The sequence below is a fragment of the Micromys minutus genome, assembly GCF_963924665.1.
Source record: "Micromys minutus genome assembly, chromosome: 10".
Taxonomy (NCBI): domain Eukaryota; kingdom Metazoa; phylum Chordata; class Mammalia; order Rodentia; family Muridae; genus Micromys; species Micromys minutus.
In genome coordinates, this window is record NC_137979.1 from 3,438,973 (window position 1) to 3,454,197 (window position 15,225).

Here is a 15,225-nt window from a genome sequence, read left to right on the forward strand (position 1 = left end):
CTCAGTGTAGACCAAGTTTTCCTCCTGCCTCCTGGGTATGGGTCACTGCACAGTGCATACATATATACCTGTGTGTGTGATCACCACTGTAGCATCTGCTTTAGGGAGACCATCGCCCACCCCATGTGTGATCACACCTCCCCCACACACCCCTGCGCGCGCACACGTCACCACTCCAAGCGGGGTCCTTCGGGACATCAAACATATATATGTGGGTGGCACTATCGTGCCGTAGAGATCATACGGAGATCAGAGAACAAATTGTAGGAGTCATTTCACTCCTTCCACAGGGCCTGTGGAACCTGAGGGATGGAACTCAAGCTTGGCAGCCATCATCACTCTGGTCTTAGGTAGTAGCTCCATTTTACAAAGTAGCCTTTGGCTCCATTTTGAATGGCGATGAGACTCGAGAAGGGAAGTAGACTTGGCGCTTCCATAATGCATGCCCCGAGGCTGCCATGGCTCAGCGAGTCCTTTCCTTGTGTGTCCAGTTCCTGATTCCGCAGAGGCCTGGAGGGAAGTCTGTAGTAAGTTCTTATATGAAGGTGCAATAAAGTCTGAGGCACCGCTGTACAAATAGGAGCCAGAGCCCCGCGTCACCCTGCGGACTCGTGCCCCTCTAAACTACAGGTTGAGCCTGACTCCCGCCCACAGCTCGCCTGGCACCGGGAAGCTAGCTGGCTGGGCTCCGGAGGGTGTTCCACACCTACAAACAACGGCTCTGTTACTCCTGAGAGCGGCCCATTGTCCTCGTTCCATAGAGTAGGAGCGCCTCCCCCGGTCCGCAGCATACTATCCGAGGCACAGCAGAGAATGCCCTGAGAACAGAGTACTGGTGGGCGCAGGAGAGGGCAGCGGGCACTTCAGGCTAGCCTGCTAGCTAGAGACGACCTCAGCTCGGCAACAACAGGCTACTCCCAAGCCAGACCCTCAGTAGGGAGATGAGCCTGAAGGTCTAGGTGTAGGAACCGGCTCATGGGATCTTCCTGAAAGGAGACTTGGCGGAGGGGATGGACAGGCAGGCACCTCCGTCGTCTGTCCCTGCTGCACAATAGCTGATCCTCATTCATCGCCACTGTAGCCGCGACTTTCCTGGGGCACGCTATTCCACGCGCGTGCCAGGATCCCAAGGCAGGCCCTCCGGGATCCCGGGAGCTGGCCTCCTACCCCGCCCCCTCGCAGTGCTCCCAGCGGCAGCGAGTGATGCGGCCCCTTTAAATCCCGGCCGCCCCGCCCTTCGCCCGTCGACTCGGCGGCGGTCCCGGATCCAGCCCGGCCGCGGCTCTTGCCGCCTTGCCCCAACCCTGCTCGGCCCCGGCCCAGCGTCAGATCGAGGCCGCCGGCGCAGCGCAGCGCGCAGGAGCAGCCCGCACGCACCCCAAGCCCGGTCCCCATTCTCGCCCTGCTCGTAGCGGTCCCCTCCGGGCCCGCAGCTCCTCCGCGCTCCGGGGCCGGGGCCCCCGCCGCCTCCGGGCCCCCGTGCCCCGGCCCCGGTCCCCCGGGCCATGCGGCCTCGGCCCCGCCGGCGCCCGCCGCGCACCGGGGGAGATGAGGCTCCGCAATGGCACCTTCCTGACGCTGCTGCTCTTCTGCTTGTGCGCCTTCCTCTCGCTCTCCTGGTACGCAGCGCTCAGCGGCCAGAAAGGTGAGCCCCCACCCCGCCGCCGCCCGTTCGGGCCCGCACCGGGAGCACCTGAGCCTCTCCCATCCTCGCCCCACTTGTTTGCTTTTGGCAAAACGAAATTCCCTGGTCAGGCCTGGCCGAGGGGGGGCGAGTGGTTACCAGATCCCCGCCTCCGTGTGGCGCTCAGGACTGGCCTCTGCCTGAGGTTTATCCCATGCCAGGGGCGGGCGCTCCCACTGGCAAGTTAAGGACCTATGGAGTTCCCACAGAGGGGCAGAGACACAAGGTCACAGAGGTAGTTGTAATCAGGTGTACCCAGAGAACCTGGTGCAGGCTCTTGGACAAGAGCAGGCACAGTATTGTTGAGACCCGTGAGGAGATATAGCTAAGGCATCCATCCTCCTGCCCCATCCACTGCTGTGCTCTGCAGCAGCCCTGCTCCCGTGGGTGCTGCTCCCTGGGGGCCTACAGCCTCCTCCATGGCACCGGGCCCAGGGTTCCTCTGTAGGGCCTCCTGAACAGCTAGCCCAGAAACCCTGATATGTGATCACTTTGTGGGGTTTCCTTGGCCCTCCCTGATGCAGCTTCGAAGCTTGGGCATGCTGGCCAGTCCACACTGTGGCTTCCCAGCCTGGCCAGTCCTCTTGGGAGTAAAAGCACACAGGCCCTAGCATTGCTAGGAAGCCTCCTGAGCTTGAATGCTTTGCGATGAGTGGGAGCTGAGGATTTCAGACCATGACCCTCTAGGCATGGACACAGACGGTTCTGAGCTGCTTCCTTCCTTCTTGCTTTCTGGTCTTCCTGTCATAGCAGGCTGAGGTGGGCTAGTTCTCTCCCTCCCTCAGGCAGGCTTTCTGTTCCCCAAGATTGTGCTAAATGAGTCAGGGGGGTCAGGGCGGCGGTGGTGGTGGTGGTGGGGAAAGAGGCATGTGACAAGTCCAACCCCCTGGCAACAGTCTCCTGCCTGCCCAGCCCAGCCTTCTCTAGCACTTTCCCTGTTTTGGTTGGAGGTCCTGACTGGTCTTGAGAGAATCACAAGCCAAGAACTCCGAGGAGTGTGGGATGGGATGAGCTATCAGGGGAGGGTATGGCCAGGGAGGGATGGGTCTCTGAAGGTAGGGTGTGGCACCCAGAAAAGGACAATTTGAGTCCTCGGGAGAGTAGCTATGAAAAGCTATGATGGCTGTAGTGGCGTCTGAAGAACGGGGGATCAGGTTGTCCAGTTGTGTGTAGGGCCATTAGACCATGTCTCAGCCTCATTTGGTAGTGGTTTCTGTGTGTCTCATAGCAGTCACAGGTTCCCGTCTGATGTCAGGACACCTCCCTAAGGGAACAAGCCAGGAGACTAACATTCTGAGGGCCTGGGGATCCAGACGATCAGAGAGTAGGGCTCAGATGCAGAACTGTCCCTCCTGAGGGACAAGCTGAGAGAGCAGTGACAGAGCTCACCCTGTCCCAGGGCTGTGCTGTTCCCACGGGTATCCAGCAAAGCCAGCTGTCTAGAAGTTAGGGATCTGGGCTTTCCTCATTCTTCATGCAGACAACTCAGTAGCAAACTCAGCCAGTCAGCCTCTAGACTGAAGCTGGTTTCCAGTTTGTAGCGGATATAGAGCTCAGGAGAGGAGAGTCCAGTACTTAGGGGAAGAGCAGAAGAAACCGGAAGGGAGGATGTAGGCGGGGAGCCGGAGAGGAAAGAGCCAGTAGGAGCCTGGGTTAAGAATGGAAAAGACCCAGACTTGGCCAGATGCACCTAGGATTCAGGACTCAAGTTCAAATCCAACCAGCCAGACATTCAGGGATCAAACTGTAGCTTCAGCCAGCTGCTGAGCTTACACCTCAGGGAGACAGATCCACGCAGCGCCTCTCGGTGGATCTCACACTCTTACTGGACCCTTGCTCTCCTAGAGTCCTTGGAGACTGCACGACCTGGACAGAGCGCATGCCTGCTCCTCTATCTCTACCCCCTTCCCTCTTGCAGGTTCATAGCAAACCTTCCACAGGCATCTTCCTGTGGCCCTGAACCTACTTCCCCTTCCCTAAGTACAATGTGCAAAGTTTATACCCCAGCTTGGCTCTGAAATCTGTTTTCTCTGCCAAGAGAGCCAGGTGGAACGCTGCGGTTTGTAGTCCTCAGGGCATGTTAATTATCCCGATTGTAGGGCATCATAGGTTCCACACCCAGGGTGGTCTCTTATGGTCATTTCCTGGGATAGGAGGTATGGGTAGAGCCAAAGTCCTCTGCTTCCGAGGAAGACCAAAGAGTCCCCAATCCCTTACCACTGACCTACCTCACTATCCAGCCCACTAGAGATGTGGGGTAACAGGATAGATAGTGGCAGTGGTGGCACACACCTTTAATCCCAGCACACAGGAGGCAGAGGCAGGTGGGTCTCTAAGTTTGAGGCCAGCCTAGTATTCAGCGTGAGTTCCTGGACAACCCCCCTACAAAGGAAAAAAACAAAACAAAACTTTTCTCAAAAAACAAAACAAACAAACAAAAAAAAAAACCCCACCACCACCAACAACAAAAAAGAAAAGAACAACTCTTAGGGAGGTAATTATAATTATACAGTTTGACTTTCTGATTTGAAGGACACAAGGACAAGAGGGGACCTCCAGAGCCAGGAGACCTGGGAAATAGATCACTGGGCTCTTATAGGGAACAACAGCACACAGGGCCAGGAGAGTCTGGTGTGCTGCGCTGAGGGAAAGGGTTCTGAGGAACAACAACAGAATTGGTGTGTGGGTGGCAGCTAGGCCCAGGAACCCAAGGGGCCCATTACCTGCTGGTAAACAGACAGCACAGGCCTGAGAAGGGAGGGAGGCCAGCATAGGAATCCAGCTGTGCCCAGGCCTGGATGATCAGGATGATTCAGGAACCTGACCTACCTGGGGCAGTTTAATGCAAGCTCGGCTTACTTCCAGAACAGAGTAGGTCTGGTGGAAACACACACTCCTGTTAGGCCAGTGTTACTTCTGCTATTCTCTTCCATGGCCTCATCCCAGGGCTGCTTGAGATACTGCCAGTGACACCGGCTGCTGTTGGCTTCACTAGGAGAGAGCAGGGACTTCCCATCCATGCTGTGGAAGGCACCTGTCTGCCTGCTCCACTGTGAACTACTTCCCTGACTGCCTCTGATGGCCTGGGCACCTCTAGCCCTCAACCCTGTCTGCTGTGGGTGTAGCCCAGTGCTGGGAGGGCAAGCTCGGGGGGCGGGTTCTCAGTGTTCAAGGGGTCAGGTTTCCAGGGTAACGTGGCCCCTGAGCCCAGCTCTGAATCTTTCAGACCCTGTAACTTGATTCCCTCTTCTTCCCTCTTGGGCTGTCCCTAAATCTGGGTGTGGCCATAAGACTGGGGATGGGTGTGGCCACTCAGGTGAAGGATGCCAAAACTGAAGTCACTTGGCTCTTCTGTCTCCACTGTCTTCCTCTGTGCTCCTTGCCTGTGACTTAGGTAACACTTAGATCTCCCCATCTCAGTTGCTTACAGGAGGAAGTGTGTCCTGAAGTGAGTGACTCTGCTTGCCTTGAACTTCACCTTTGGTTTACAGACACTAGGGATTGCTCAACCTAAGGCCTTTCTGGGGATGTTTTGCCCACAAAGGCTTTGGTGCTTGGTGGTGGGATGGGAGTTGGAAAGGCTTCCTAGACTCAGAGATGAGGCCTTTGAAGTCTGGGTCAGACAAAAGAGACAGCTTGTGCAAAAGCTAGACATTTGACAAAGGAGAGGGAGGTGACAGCAAGTTAGGAAGTAAAGAGGGCAGAGGCCAGCCAGTGGCCTTGAGCGCCCAGGACAGCAGGAACTGCTGGCCTCTGGCCACCGAAATAGTTTATCCCTCTTGCTCTTGATTCCTGACAGACCAGGGTGCCTCTCACCCTAGAGACTCTTCTTCACCCTCACAGCTCCACTCGGGGTTCCAGGTACTTCTGCACTGCTCATATCTGGGCCCAGCTACTACCAGCTCTGTAGTTATTTGAGGTTGGGGTACCTGCTAGTTAGGGGCTCCTGGGCCAGTTATCTTCATCTGTTGATCTGAGCATGCGGTTGGACTGGGCTGGCGACTGGTGTGGGATGGAAAGAACTCAGCGTTTGATCGAGGAGGAGCCCCCCAATATCCCACAGGAACACATAGTCCTAGTCCAGTGTCCCACAGGCTCAGTCCTTAGGGCTAGAGTCTGGGGAGGCTGGCTGTGCCCATGGGATTTATTTATTATGTGTTAGTATATAATATATATTATATATTTAGTAAATAAATATATTTATTATATATTAGTAATTATATATATTAAACTGTAGCTGTCTTCAGACACCAGAAGAGGGCATCAGACCTCTTTGCAGATGGTTGTGAGCCACCATGTGGTTGCTGGGATTTGAACCCAGGACCTCTGGAAGAGCAGTCTGGTGTTTTTAACCACTGAGCCATCTCTGCAGCTCGCCCATGACAAAGGAGAGGGAGGTGACAGCAAGTTAGGAAGTAAAGACGGCATTAAGAATGGGGTTGTCAGGGCCGGAGAAATGGCTCCCCGGTTAAGAGTACTCACTGCTCTTCCAGAGGTCCTGAGTTCAATTCTCAGCAACCACATGGTGGTTCACGACCATCTGTAATCGGATCCAATTCCCTCTTCTGGTTTGTCTGAAGACAGCGACAGTAAAAAAAAAAAAAAAAAAGGAGGGGGGGTGTCTGTTCTTCAAACCTTGAAGGAGGGCAGGAGAGGAGTAGAAGTGTGGGGTTTAGACACTCCTTGAGGATTACCCTGGATGTGACTCTGGATGTCTGACTCCCAGCAAGGGGCACAAGCAAGAGGGAGTTTGGGAGCCAGTGGGCGAAGAGGATTTAGTCAGGCAGTTCCAGCCTGTGCTTAGGACTGGGAGGAGCTCATACCCCTTCCCATCTTATCCAAGGCATCCTTATTCCTCCTACCCTATCTGGATTAAAGGGTGAGATAACTGGGTGGAAGGGGCGCTCATTCTCTTGCTGGGGGCTTTTCAACCCCAGGCTGAGCATCAGTGTAACCTCACATGAACGGGTATATGCCTCAAGGAGGTTGGGGTGTGGCGTACCCTTCCTCATCTTCTGTTGCACAAACAGGCGACCGGGTCTGCGGGAGGGCTGTTTCCTGGTATTACCCTGTGTGTGCCACCCCCCCCACTCTCCAACAGGTGACGTGGTGGATGTTTACCAGCGCGAGTTCCTAGCGCTGCGAGACCGTTTGCACGCGGCTGAGCAAGAGAGCCTGAAGCGCTCCAAGGAGCTAAACCTGGTGCTGGAAGAAATCAAGAGGGCAGTGTCCGAGAGGCAGGCGCTGCGGGACGGAGAAGGCAATCGCACTTGGGGCCGCCTCACTGGTGAGCTCCAGCGTGATGGGGTGGATGGAGGTCTGCTTTGCTGGTTTTCAGACCCAGCAAAGATCTGACCTGTGCCTTTCTCAACCACCCAGAGGATCCGCGACTGAAGCCGTGGAACGTCTCACACAGGCACGTACTTCATCTGCCCACCGTCTTCCACCATCTGCCGCACCTGCTGGCTAAGGAGAGCAGTCTGCAGCCTGCTGTGCGGGTGGGCCAGGGCCGCACCGGAGGTATGGGCGTGGCCTGGGAGGGGCGAGTGGCGGGCAGAGAGGCTGTCCCCCGGAGCCCTGTCCAGTGTCACCCCTCCGCGCCCCTGCAGTGTCCGTGGTGATGGGCATTCCGAGCGTGCGGCGCGAGGTGCACTCGTATTTGACTGACACATTGCACTCGCTCATATCCGAGCTGAGCCCGCAGGAGAAGGAAGACTCAGTCATCGTGGTGCTGATAGCCGAGGCGAGTGGCCCAGGGCCTGGGGATGCAAAAGTTAAAAAAAAAACAAACAGAGCGACATAGTGGAGGGGGATCGGGAGTCGCAGGGCGGGGGAGATGACAATCAGAATTCTAGACATAAATTTCGTGGACAAATGGATCAAGACAAAAAGTTAAACAGAAAGATGCGTCTTTGCGCCCTCTTGTGGAGGAACTGGTTCCCTCCAACACCTGCCTGTGTCTCAACAGGCTGCTTTCTTGAGGTAACCATGACCACAGCTCCGCCCAGCCCCCACCCCCAAACCCCTGGGCACTTAGGACCGGGAGCCTCACTCCTGTATATGGGGCTGTCTGGAGCCAGCACTCCTGCCCGACCCCCTTCCAGACTTTTTGGGGTGCTAGCTAAGCTAAACGTACTCGGTCTTCCTACAGACTGACCCACAGTACACATCGGCCGTGACAGAGAACATCAGAGCCTTGTGAGTACCGGCTACTGGGAGAGGCTGCTGGAGGGAGGATGGTCTGCCTTGTGTGGGGAGGGGCTTCCCTTCTCTGTTAAAAGCGGGACAGTATGTCTGGAGCCCCAGGCACATCTGCTTAGAGGCTGCACACCCACTGGATATTCCCCACACCTAGGTTCCCCACAGAGATCCATTCTGGGCTCCTGGAAGTCATCTCCCCTTCCCCTCACTTCTACCCTGACTTCTCCCGCCTTCGAGAGTCCTTTGGGGACCCCAAGGAGAGAGTCAGGTACTTATACCCTGTGCCCTCAAGAGGCTATTGGTGCTGGGCCACCATCATTGTCTCCTCGGAGGACCCGGTGTGATGGGTGGGGTGGGAGTGGGCGGAGTGGGACCTATATGCCTCAGTGGCCTCTCTGTGGTAGCCACTGGAGGTAGAATCGTCTCTGAGGCTCCTACTCCTGACCCACAGGTGGAGGACCAAACAGAACCTCGATTACTGCTTCCTCATGATGTATGCACAGTCCAAAGGCATCTACTACGTGCAGGTCAGCCTGGCCCCTGTCTGGCCTGCCGCTCGCCCTCGCCTCATCTGCACATGGCCACGCTTAGGTGAGGGATCCACGGATGCCCTTTGCCAGCCCCCAGTCCCAGCTCCTTCTACTCCTCTCTGCAGCTGGAGGATGACATTGTAGCCAAGCCCAACTACCTGAGCACTATGAAGAACTTTGCTCTCCAGCAGCCCTCTGAGGACTGGATGATCCTGGAGTTCTCCCAGTTGGGCTTCATTGGTAGGCTACTCCTCTGCCAGCCCCACTGTCTGGCGTCTCTCAGCCCCAGTGCCTTGCTACTGAACCTTGCTGGAAGTGCCTCTGTATGATGACGTGCTAGGGTCCCCAGCCCTGCCCCGTCTTCTTGGGTCCACACATGCACAAAGGTTTGCTGTGAGACATTCCACAGGGTCCCCACGGGGGTGAAGAAATAGGATTAGCAGTACTCCCCGCTCAGAGCCTTCCCCCGACTTCTACCCTCAGGGAAAATGTTCAAGTCACTGGATCTGAGCCTGATTGTGGAATTCATCCTTATGTTCTACCGAGACAAACCCATTGACTGGCTCCTGGACCACATCCTGTGGGTGAAAGTCTGCAACCCTGAGAAGGATGCGGTGAGCAGGGGAGATGTGGAATTAGCACAGGGAAGGTGGACCCTCAGCTGCCAGCTCACACTGTGTTCCTGGCTATGCCTCTACGGCAAGGAGAGGCCACTGCTGGCTGAGGAAATTCCCTGGTTATCCTAAGGAAAGGCCCACATCCTTGAGTGTGGGTTGAGCTGAACCCTAAGGTGCCAATCTGTTCACAGAAACATTGTGATCGGCAGAAGGCCAACCTTCGGATCCGCTTCAAGCCGTCCCTCTTCCAGCATGTGGGTACTCACTCATCACTGGCGGGCAAAATCCAGAAACTGAAGGTGGGTGTGGCACACAGTGTGGGCAGAACTTGGTGGAGGCAGGACTGGAAGGTGGCGCTCACACCTGCTGTTTCTCCCTAGGATAAAGACTTCGGAAAGCACGCTCTGCGGAAGGAGCATGTGAACCCGCCGGCGGAGGTGAGCACAAGCCTCAAGACATACCAGCATTTCACCCTGGAGAAGGCTTACTTGCGAGAGGATTTCTTCTGGGCCTTCACGCCTGCCGCAGGAGACTTCATCCGGTTCCGCTTCTTCCAGCCACTGCGCCTTGAGCGGTCAGTGCTCCCCGAGAAAGTGAACACCAATTAGAGGCTTCAGCATTTATTTCTGGGTCTTTAGGTGCTCCTTCTATAACCCCTGAGGTAGCTATTTGCCCCATCTAACCCCACCATGCCTCAGTTTCCTTATTAAAAAGCACTACTCATAATAGTACTTCCTACCTTGTAAGGACTAAGGCAGGTACATCTAGTACTCAATGACACCTGTTACCACAGTCTCAGGGTAAGGCCCTGGCTTCCTTGCACAGCCCATGGACCTGTCCAAGATGGTGCCTAACCTCTCTCAGCACCTGGACACCCATCCAGTACATGTCATGACCTCTCTGCTGGGCCCGGACAGTGGGCCTGGACAGTACATCTTTACAACAGCTCACTGGCCTGCTTGGTGTCTTAGGTTCTTCTTCCGAAGCGGGAACATTGAGCACCCAGAAGATAAGCTCTTTAACACTTCTGTGGAGGTGCTGCCCTTTGATGTGAGTATGGTGGGTGTGGTGGGAGCTGACAGCGCCCCCTTCTGGCCAGGCACTCCAGCCCTGCTGCTTTGTCCTTAGAATCCCCAGTCAGAGAAGGAGGCCCTTCAGGAGGGCCGCTCAGCCACTCTCCGGTACCCTAGGAGCCCTGATGGCTACCTTCAGATTGGTGAGTAGGGTAGGGCCTGTGTGGGCTGGGCTTTTGGGTATTGCTTTCATGTTTACATCCAGGTACTGCGCTCCCACAGGCTCCTTCTACAAGGGTGTAGCCGAAGGAGAAGTGGATCCTGCCTTTGGCCCCCTGGAAGCACTGCGTCTCTCCATCCAGACTGACTCCCCGGTGTGGGTCATTTTGAGTGAGGTGAGGTCGATTGGGATGGGACTAACCAGCTAGACCATACGAAATCCCAAGTTTCCTGCTCATTCTGAGCCTGACTCTTTCAGATCTTTCTGAAAAAGGCCGACTAAGCAGAAGGCTTCCAAGGGTGCTCTGTGGCCGGCTCTGGAGCCCACGGTTCCGAGGGTGTTACTGCTACTGCTGCTGCTGCCCCAGAGGACCAGGCATATCCACCCCACTTGGAGGGTTCTGCCTGGCAGGCAGCTCGGGCTGGCCTGGGGTTCACCGCTGGCCCGGAGGCCCCAGAAGCTGGTGCTGTTCCCGCCCGCCGGGCCGCGGGAGAGGCAGGCGGCCCCCACACTGTGCCTGAGGGCCGGCCTGCTGCCGCCCAAAATGAACTGAACCGAACCGTTTGCCCCTGGCTGGTGGTCTTGAGCCAGGCCATTGGAAGAGCTTTTTCTTGGGTGCCCGCTGTGTGCGGCGCGAACACTGGAATGCAAACACTACTTTATGTGCTGTGTTTTTTATTCTTGGATACATTTGATTTTTTCACGTAAGTTCGCATATACTTCTATAAGAGCGTGACTTGTAATAAAGGGTTAATGAAGCGTGTGTCTGACAGGTGAATTTCCCAAGTTCTGGCCAGGCATTTGCACGGTGACTCCTTGTATTTGGCTTATCATTTTGGGTCCCCAAAACTTGCTGCTGGTGGGGAGGGAGAGGGAGAAGGCCGGCTCACCTGTGCTGGGAAACTTTATCCAATATTGGCTGGTTACTTGTTGAAGGTGACTTTGATCTCTGTCATACCAAGGACTAAGTCCCAGACCCTGCTTTCCCCTGTCAAGTGTCTGTTGGCATACCTCGATGTAACCTCATCTTCACTTAGCAGGAAAGTCATGACCACTGGGTCAATAACTGGGTTTCACGCACCTAAAGTTGTTCCTACTTGTCCCTGTCCAACGCGTTCGCAGAACATCCTGGTCTGGCATCGCATTAATAGCCCAAATATCGCACAGCCCTGAGCCCCAGAGTGCCCCTCACTTGGTCCTTTTGAGAAGCATTTTCGCTGGCCAGGTAGGTTAAAAGTCATCTAGAGATGTATTGTCAGTAGGTCTACCCAAGTCTGACCGTCAAGCATCCTGAGGTCTACCTGAGAACCTATCGCTGACTACATTTTTGGCCGTGCTCACTGCTGTGTAGGCCTTTGCGGAGGTGTCCTGATCTCTCACTTGGGGAAAGACTGGTTCTAGTTGTGAAGTCGGGATTGGTTATAGGGGACGAGGAGGTATACAAGGAAGAATCCAACAGCGGAGGGTCAGCCTGAGAGGAAGGTGAGCCCAAGTGCAGGAAGGTGGGTGACGGGTGGCTATCTCTGGAAATTAATGTCAGGGCAGGTGTCGTCTAGAAGTCAGTACTGTGAGAAGGATGATTCCAAGCTTGCCTATGGTGCCTCCCAAAGCCCCGCTGCATCTGTCCGGGGTTGGGGCTGCTCCGGGCTCGCAGCCTGCAGTAAGCGACCCTCCTGAGACTCAAGAGAATGCAGACGGGACCGTCACGTGAACTTTAATTAGAAACTGGGATTCGGAGGCGGGCACCCGGGCATTTTGTTTAAAGATCTTCAATTCGGCTGACTCGGAGGTCCTTCGCCTCAGGCCATCGGCAGGAGCACCTGGAGCCATCTGAAGAGCGCAGCCCGTAGCGTGCCGGGGAGGAAGTGCACTGCCAAGCCCAGTGCAGCCATCGCTACCAGCAGCCAGAGCGCGCGCGCGCTCGCGTACAGAGGAGCCAGCCTGCGGGCGGCGCTCAGAGGGAGCGGAGCCAAGCGCGCCCCGACAAGGCTCCGCCCCCCGGCTTAGCCCCTCCCACGCCGCGCTGGACCCGCTCGCTCGCTTGGGCTACGACCACCCACCCACCGTCCCCAGATCTCTCCATGGGTCCCCTGCGGACGATCGCCGCCTCCCACCCTTAGAGCTGCGTCCCGGAGCGACCCTCCCCTGCAGTGCTTTCCCGGAAGTCCGGCCCGAGTTACCTGAGCTGCGCGGAGCGCGCGTATCCCTGGAAGTAGCGGAGGCGCGCGTACAGGTAGAAGAGTCCGCATAGGGCTGCGGCGCCTGAGACGAGGCGAGGCGGTGCGGTGAGCACACGTTCCCGCCTCTCGGGGACCACCTCCCGAGTGTGCCCCCACGCCGCCCCGCACCTTCGTGAAAGAAGATGCCGGCGACCCAGAGCGTGGCGAGGAACAGCGGAAAGTACTCGCTGCAGTTTACCCTGCGTGGGGCGGGCTGGGTGAGCGCGCGGGCTGGGTGAGCGCGCGGCCCGCGTGGGCTGACACCCGAACCCGCCCGGACCCGCCGCGCTCACTGGGCTCGGAAGACGCGCTCGAACTCGGGAGAGCCAGAGGTGAGCGGCGGCGGCACGTGGAAAGTTCTTCGCGCAGAGATCACCTGTAGGGAGAAGTAGGCTACGGCCGTGGGGGTGTGGGAGTCAGGTGTGGTGCCCCGCAGACCTGGGGCAGGATCGGTCCCCCAGTTGCCTTCTCCTTGCCTGGCGCTGAGCGACTCCCTTCTAACGCCCTTCTCCCACCTGCCCCATCAGTGGTGTCCAATGGAGAGGCCCAGTAGGTCTGAGGGTTGATTGACTAGGGTGGTGCACACCTGTCGGTGGGAGGAACCTTAAAAGACTTTACTCCTGAAATCCAAAGATTTGACTTGCAAAGCACAGGCAAATGCTCTGCTCGGCTCCCGTTCTGCAGGCCTGAACCCCAGTCTTTTAGCCCCTGCGCAGGACAAAATTGGCTGTATTCCTTAAGGAACAAGCTCACATCCTGTGGTTAAAGGACCCTGGTTTCCCTACTACAGAATCAGCCAGAAGGGACCCTGCCTCAGGCCAGAGTTACTCAAGTTGGGTCTCAGTTCCACCACACAATGGCATACATTCTTACCTCTCTGTTTAGACATCGTAGACCCAGCCCTAGATCTGGCGGACCCCGTGCTCCGTGCTGTGGTTGGAACTCTCCCATCCTCAGCCCATAGCTATCCCAATTAGTCATACTCTCAGACAGATGCCAGCTCCCACCGACACGGCAGGCGTCTCAGTGGCCATCATTCACCTGAGCCTCCTCGGATGACCCATGTACAGTTTCCTCTGCTCCCCTGTAGGCACACCTTCAGGACTTCATCCCCACTGCAGGGCAGTGTGGACTCCTCAGCTGGGACTTAGGCTTTCCAACACCCAAGACTCCGGTAGTTCTTGAAGAGCTTGGACTTAGCTGTCCTTTACCTGGGCCCAGGCCTGTCAGCACCCCATTCCCTACCCCAAGGGCCTGAAGGACAGAGAGCAAGATTCATGGGTATGAGACCACCCACCTCCCAGACAGGAGCCAGCCCACCTTGTAACAGAACTCCCACGAGGGTGACGGTAGCCAGAAGAGCCACGTCGTCCTTCATGTTGCCAGCACAGGCAGAATTTGCTTCAGAGTTATCAACCAGTGTGCTACTCAGATGCTGGCTCAGGAGAGGAAGAGGCTCAGCACTCCCCACCCCTTTGCAGTAGAGGCGGGGAAGGGTGGGGGTATGACTGTACCCACAGAGGCAGGGAGCCTGGCCAGGCTGGGAAGGTAGAAACCAGGACTGTGGGCAGCTTGGCTGCTCCCTGCAGTTGTTCTTAGTCCTGTGATGGTGGAGCTCAAGCTGATCACCTTGGCTGGGTCAAACTATTCACCCAGACCCTATGGCTGCTCACCCAGACCCCTATGGCAGCTCACCCAGACCTCCAATGGCTGCTCACCCAGACCCCTATGGCTGCTCACCCAGACCCCCTATGGCTGCTCACCCAGACTACCTATGGCTGCTCACCCAGACCCTATGGCTGCTCACCCAGACCTCCTATGGCAGCTCACCCAGACCCCTATGGCTGCTCACCCAGACCCCCTATGGCTGCTCACCCAGACCCCCTATGGCAGCTCACCCAGACCCCTATGGCAGCTCACCCAGACCCCTATGGCTGCTCACCCAGACCCCTATGGCTGCTCACCCAGACTCCCTATGGCTGCTCACCCAGACTCCCTATGGCTGCTCACCCAGACTCCCTATGGCTGCTCACCCAGACCCTATGGCTGCTCACCCAGACCTCCTATGGCAGCTCACCCAGACCCCTATGGCTGCTCACCCAGACTCCCTATGGCTGCTCACCCAGACCCTATGGCTGCTCACCCAGACCCCCTATGGCAGCTCACCCAGACCCCTATGGCAGCTCACCCAGACCCCTATGGCTGCTCACCCAGACCCCTATGGCAGCTCACCCAGGGCCCTCTGGATGCTCACCCAGACCCTCTGGCTGCTCACCCAGACCCCTATGGCTGCTCACCCAGACCCCTATGGCTGCTCACCCAGACCTCCTATGGCTGCTCACCCAGACCCCTATGGCAGCTCACCCAGACCCCTATGGCTGCTCACCCAGACCTCCTATGGCTGCTCACCCAGGACCCCTCTGGCTGCTCACCCAGACCCCTATGGCTGCTCACCCAGGACCCCTCTGGCTGCTCACCCAGACCCCCGATGGCAGCTCACCCAGGGCCCTCTGGATGCTCACCCAGACCCTATGGCAGCTCACCCAGACCCCTATGGATACTCACCCAGACCCCTATGGCTGCTCACCCAGACCCCTCTGGCTGCTCACCCAGACCCCTATGGCAGCTCACCCAGACCTCCTATGGCAGCTCACCCAGGGCCCTCTGGATGCTCACCTGAGACCTCTCTAGCCTTGTGTTTCCAGCTACCATGTCACCCAGGCCCTGCACCCTTGGCAGTT

The 15,225-nt window shown here is 56.9% G+C and overlaps 2 protein-coding genes across 3 annotated transcripts; one reads left to right on the plus strand and one right to left on the minus strand.

Annotated features, from left to right (window-relative positions):
- The first annotated feature begins 1,254 nt into the window (after positions 1–1,254).
- Positions 1,255–11,017, plus strand: MGAT4B (alpha-1,3-mannosyl-glycoprotein 4-beta-N-acetylglucosaminyltransferase B). The gene is made up of 15 exons (XM_080922985.1): positions 1,255–1,645; positions 6,786–6,971; positions 7,064–7,204; positions 7,294–7,427; positions 7,836–7,882; positions 8,040–8,153; positions 8,337–8,412; positions 8,541–8,655; positions 8,899–9,029; positions 9,224–9,331; positions 9,413–9,606; positions 10,004–10,082; positions 10,161–10,248; positions 10,328–10,440; positions 10,524–11,017. Exons 1-15 carry the CDS (start codon positions 1,549–1,551, stop codon positions 10,545–10,547), a joined length of 1,647 nt encoding a protein of 548 aa, XP_080779111.1. The 5' UTR covers positions 1,255–1,548; the 3' UTR covers positions 10,548–11,017.
- Positions 11,018–12,064: 1,047 nt separating this feature from the next.
- Positions 12,065–13,904, minus strand: LTC4S (leukotriene C4 synthase; the record flags this gene model as incomplete). Of its 2 annotated transcripts, none has more annotated exons than XM_080922667.1 (5): positions 13,805–13,904; positions 12,778–12,877; positions 12,614–12,684; positions 12,446–12,527; positions 12,065–12,095 (listed from the first exon to the last, which is right to left on the minus strand). In XM_080922667.1, exons 1-5 carry the CDS (start codon positions 13,860–13,862, stop codon positions 12,065–12,067), a joined length of 342 nt encoding a protein of 113 aa, XP_080778793.1. In that variant the 5' UTR covers positions 13,863–13,904. The 2 variants fall into 2 exon arrangements, with proteins under 2 accessions (XP_080778793.1, XP_080778792.1); XM_080922666.1 differs by having other exon boundaries at positions 12,065–12,206.
- Between the last annotated feature and the right edge of the window lie 1,321 nt (positions 13,905–15,225).

Bases quoted from the DNA above. Each gene is read 5' to 3' on its own strand.
- MGAT4B (XM_080922985.1), top strand. From the start codon at position 1,549: ATGAGGCTCCGCAATGGCACCTTCCTGACGCTGCTGCTCTTCTGCTTG. The intron at 7,428-7,835 runs GCGAGTGGCCCA...GTCTTCCTACAG, and splicing joins TCGTGGTGCTGATAGCCGAG to ACTGACCCACAGTACACATC. The intron at 10,441-10,523 runs GTGAGGTCGATT...TGACTCTTTCAG, and splicing joins TGTGGGTCATTTTGAGTGAG to ATCTTTCTGAAAAAGGCCGA.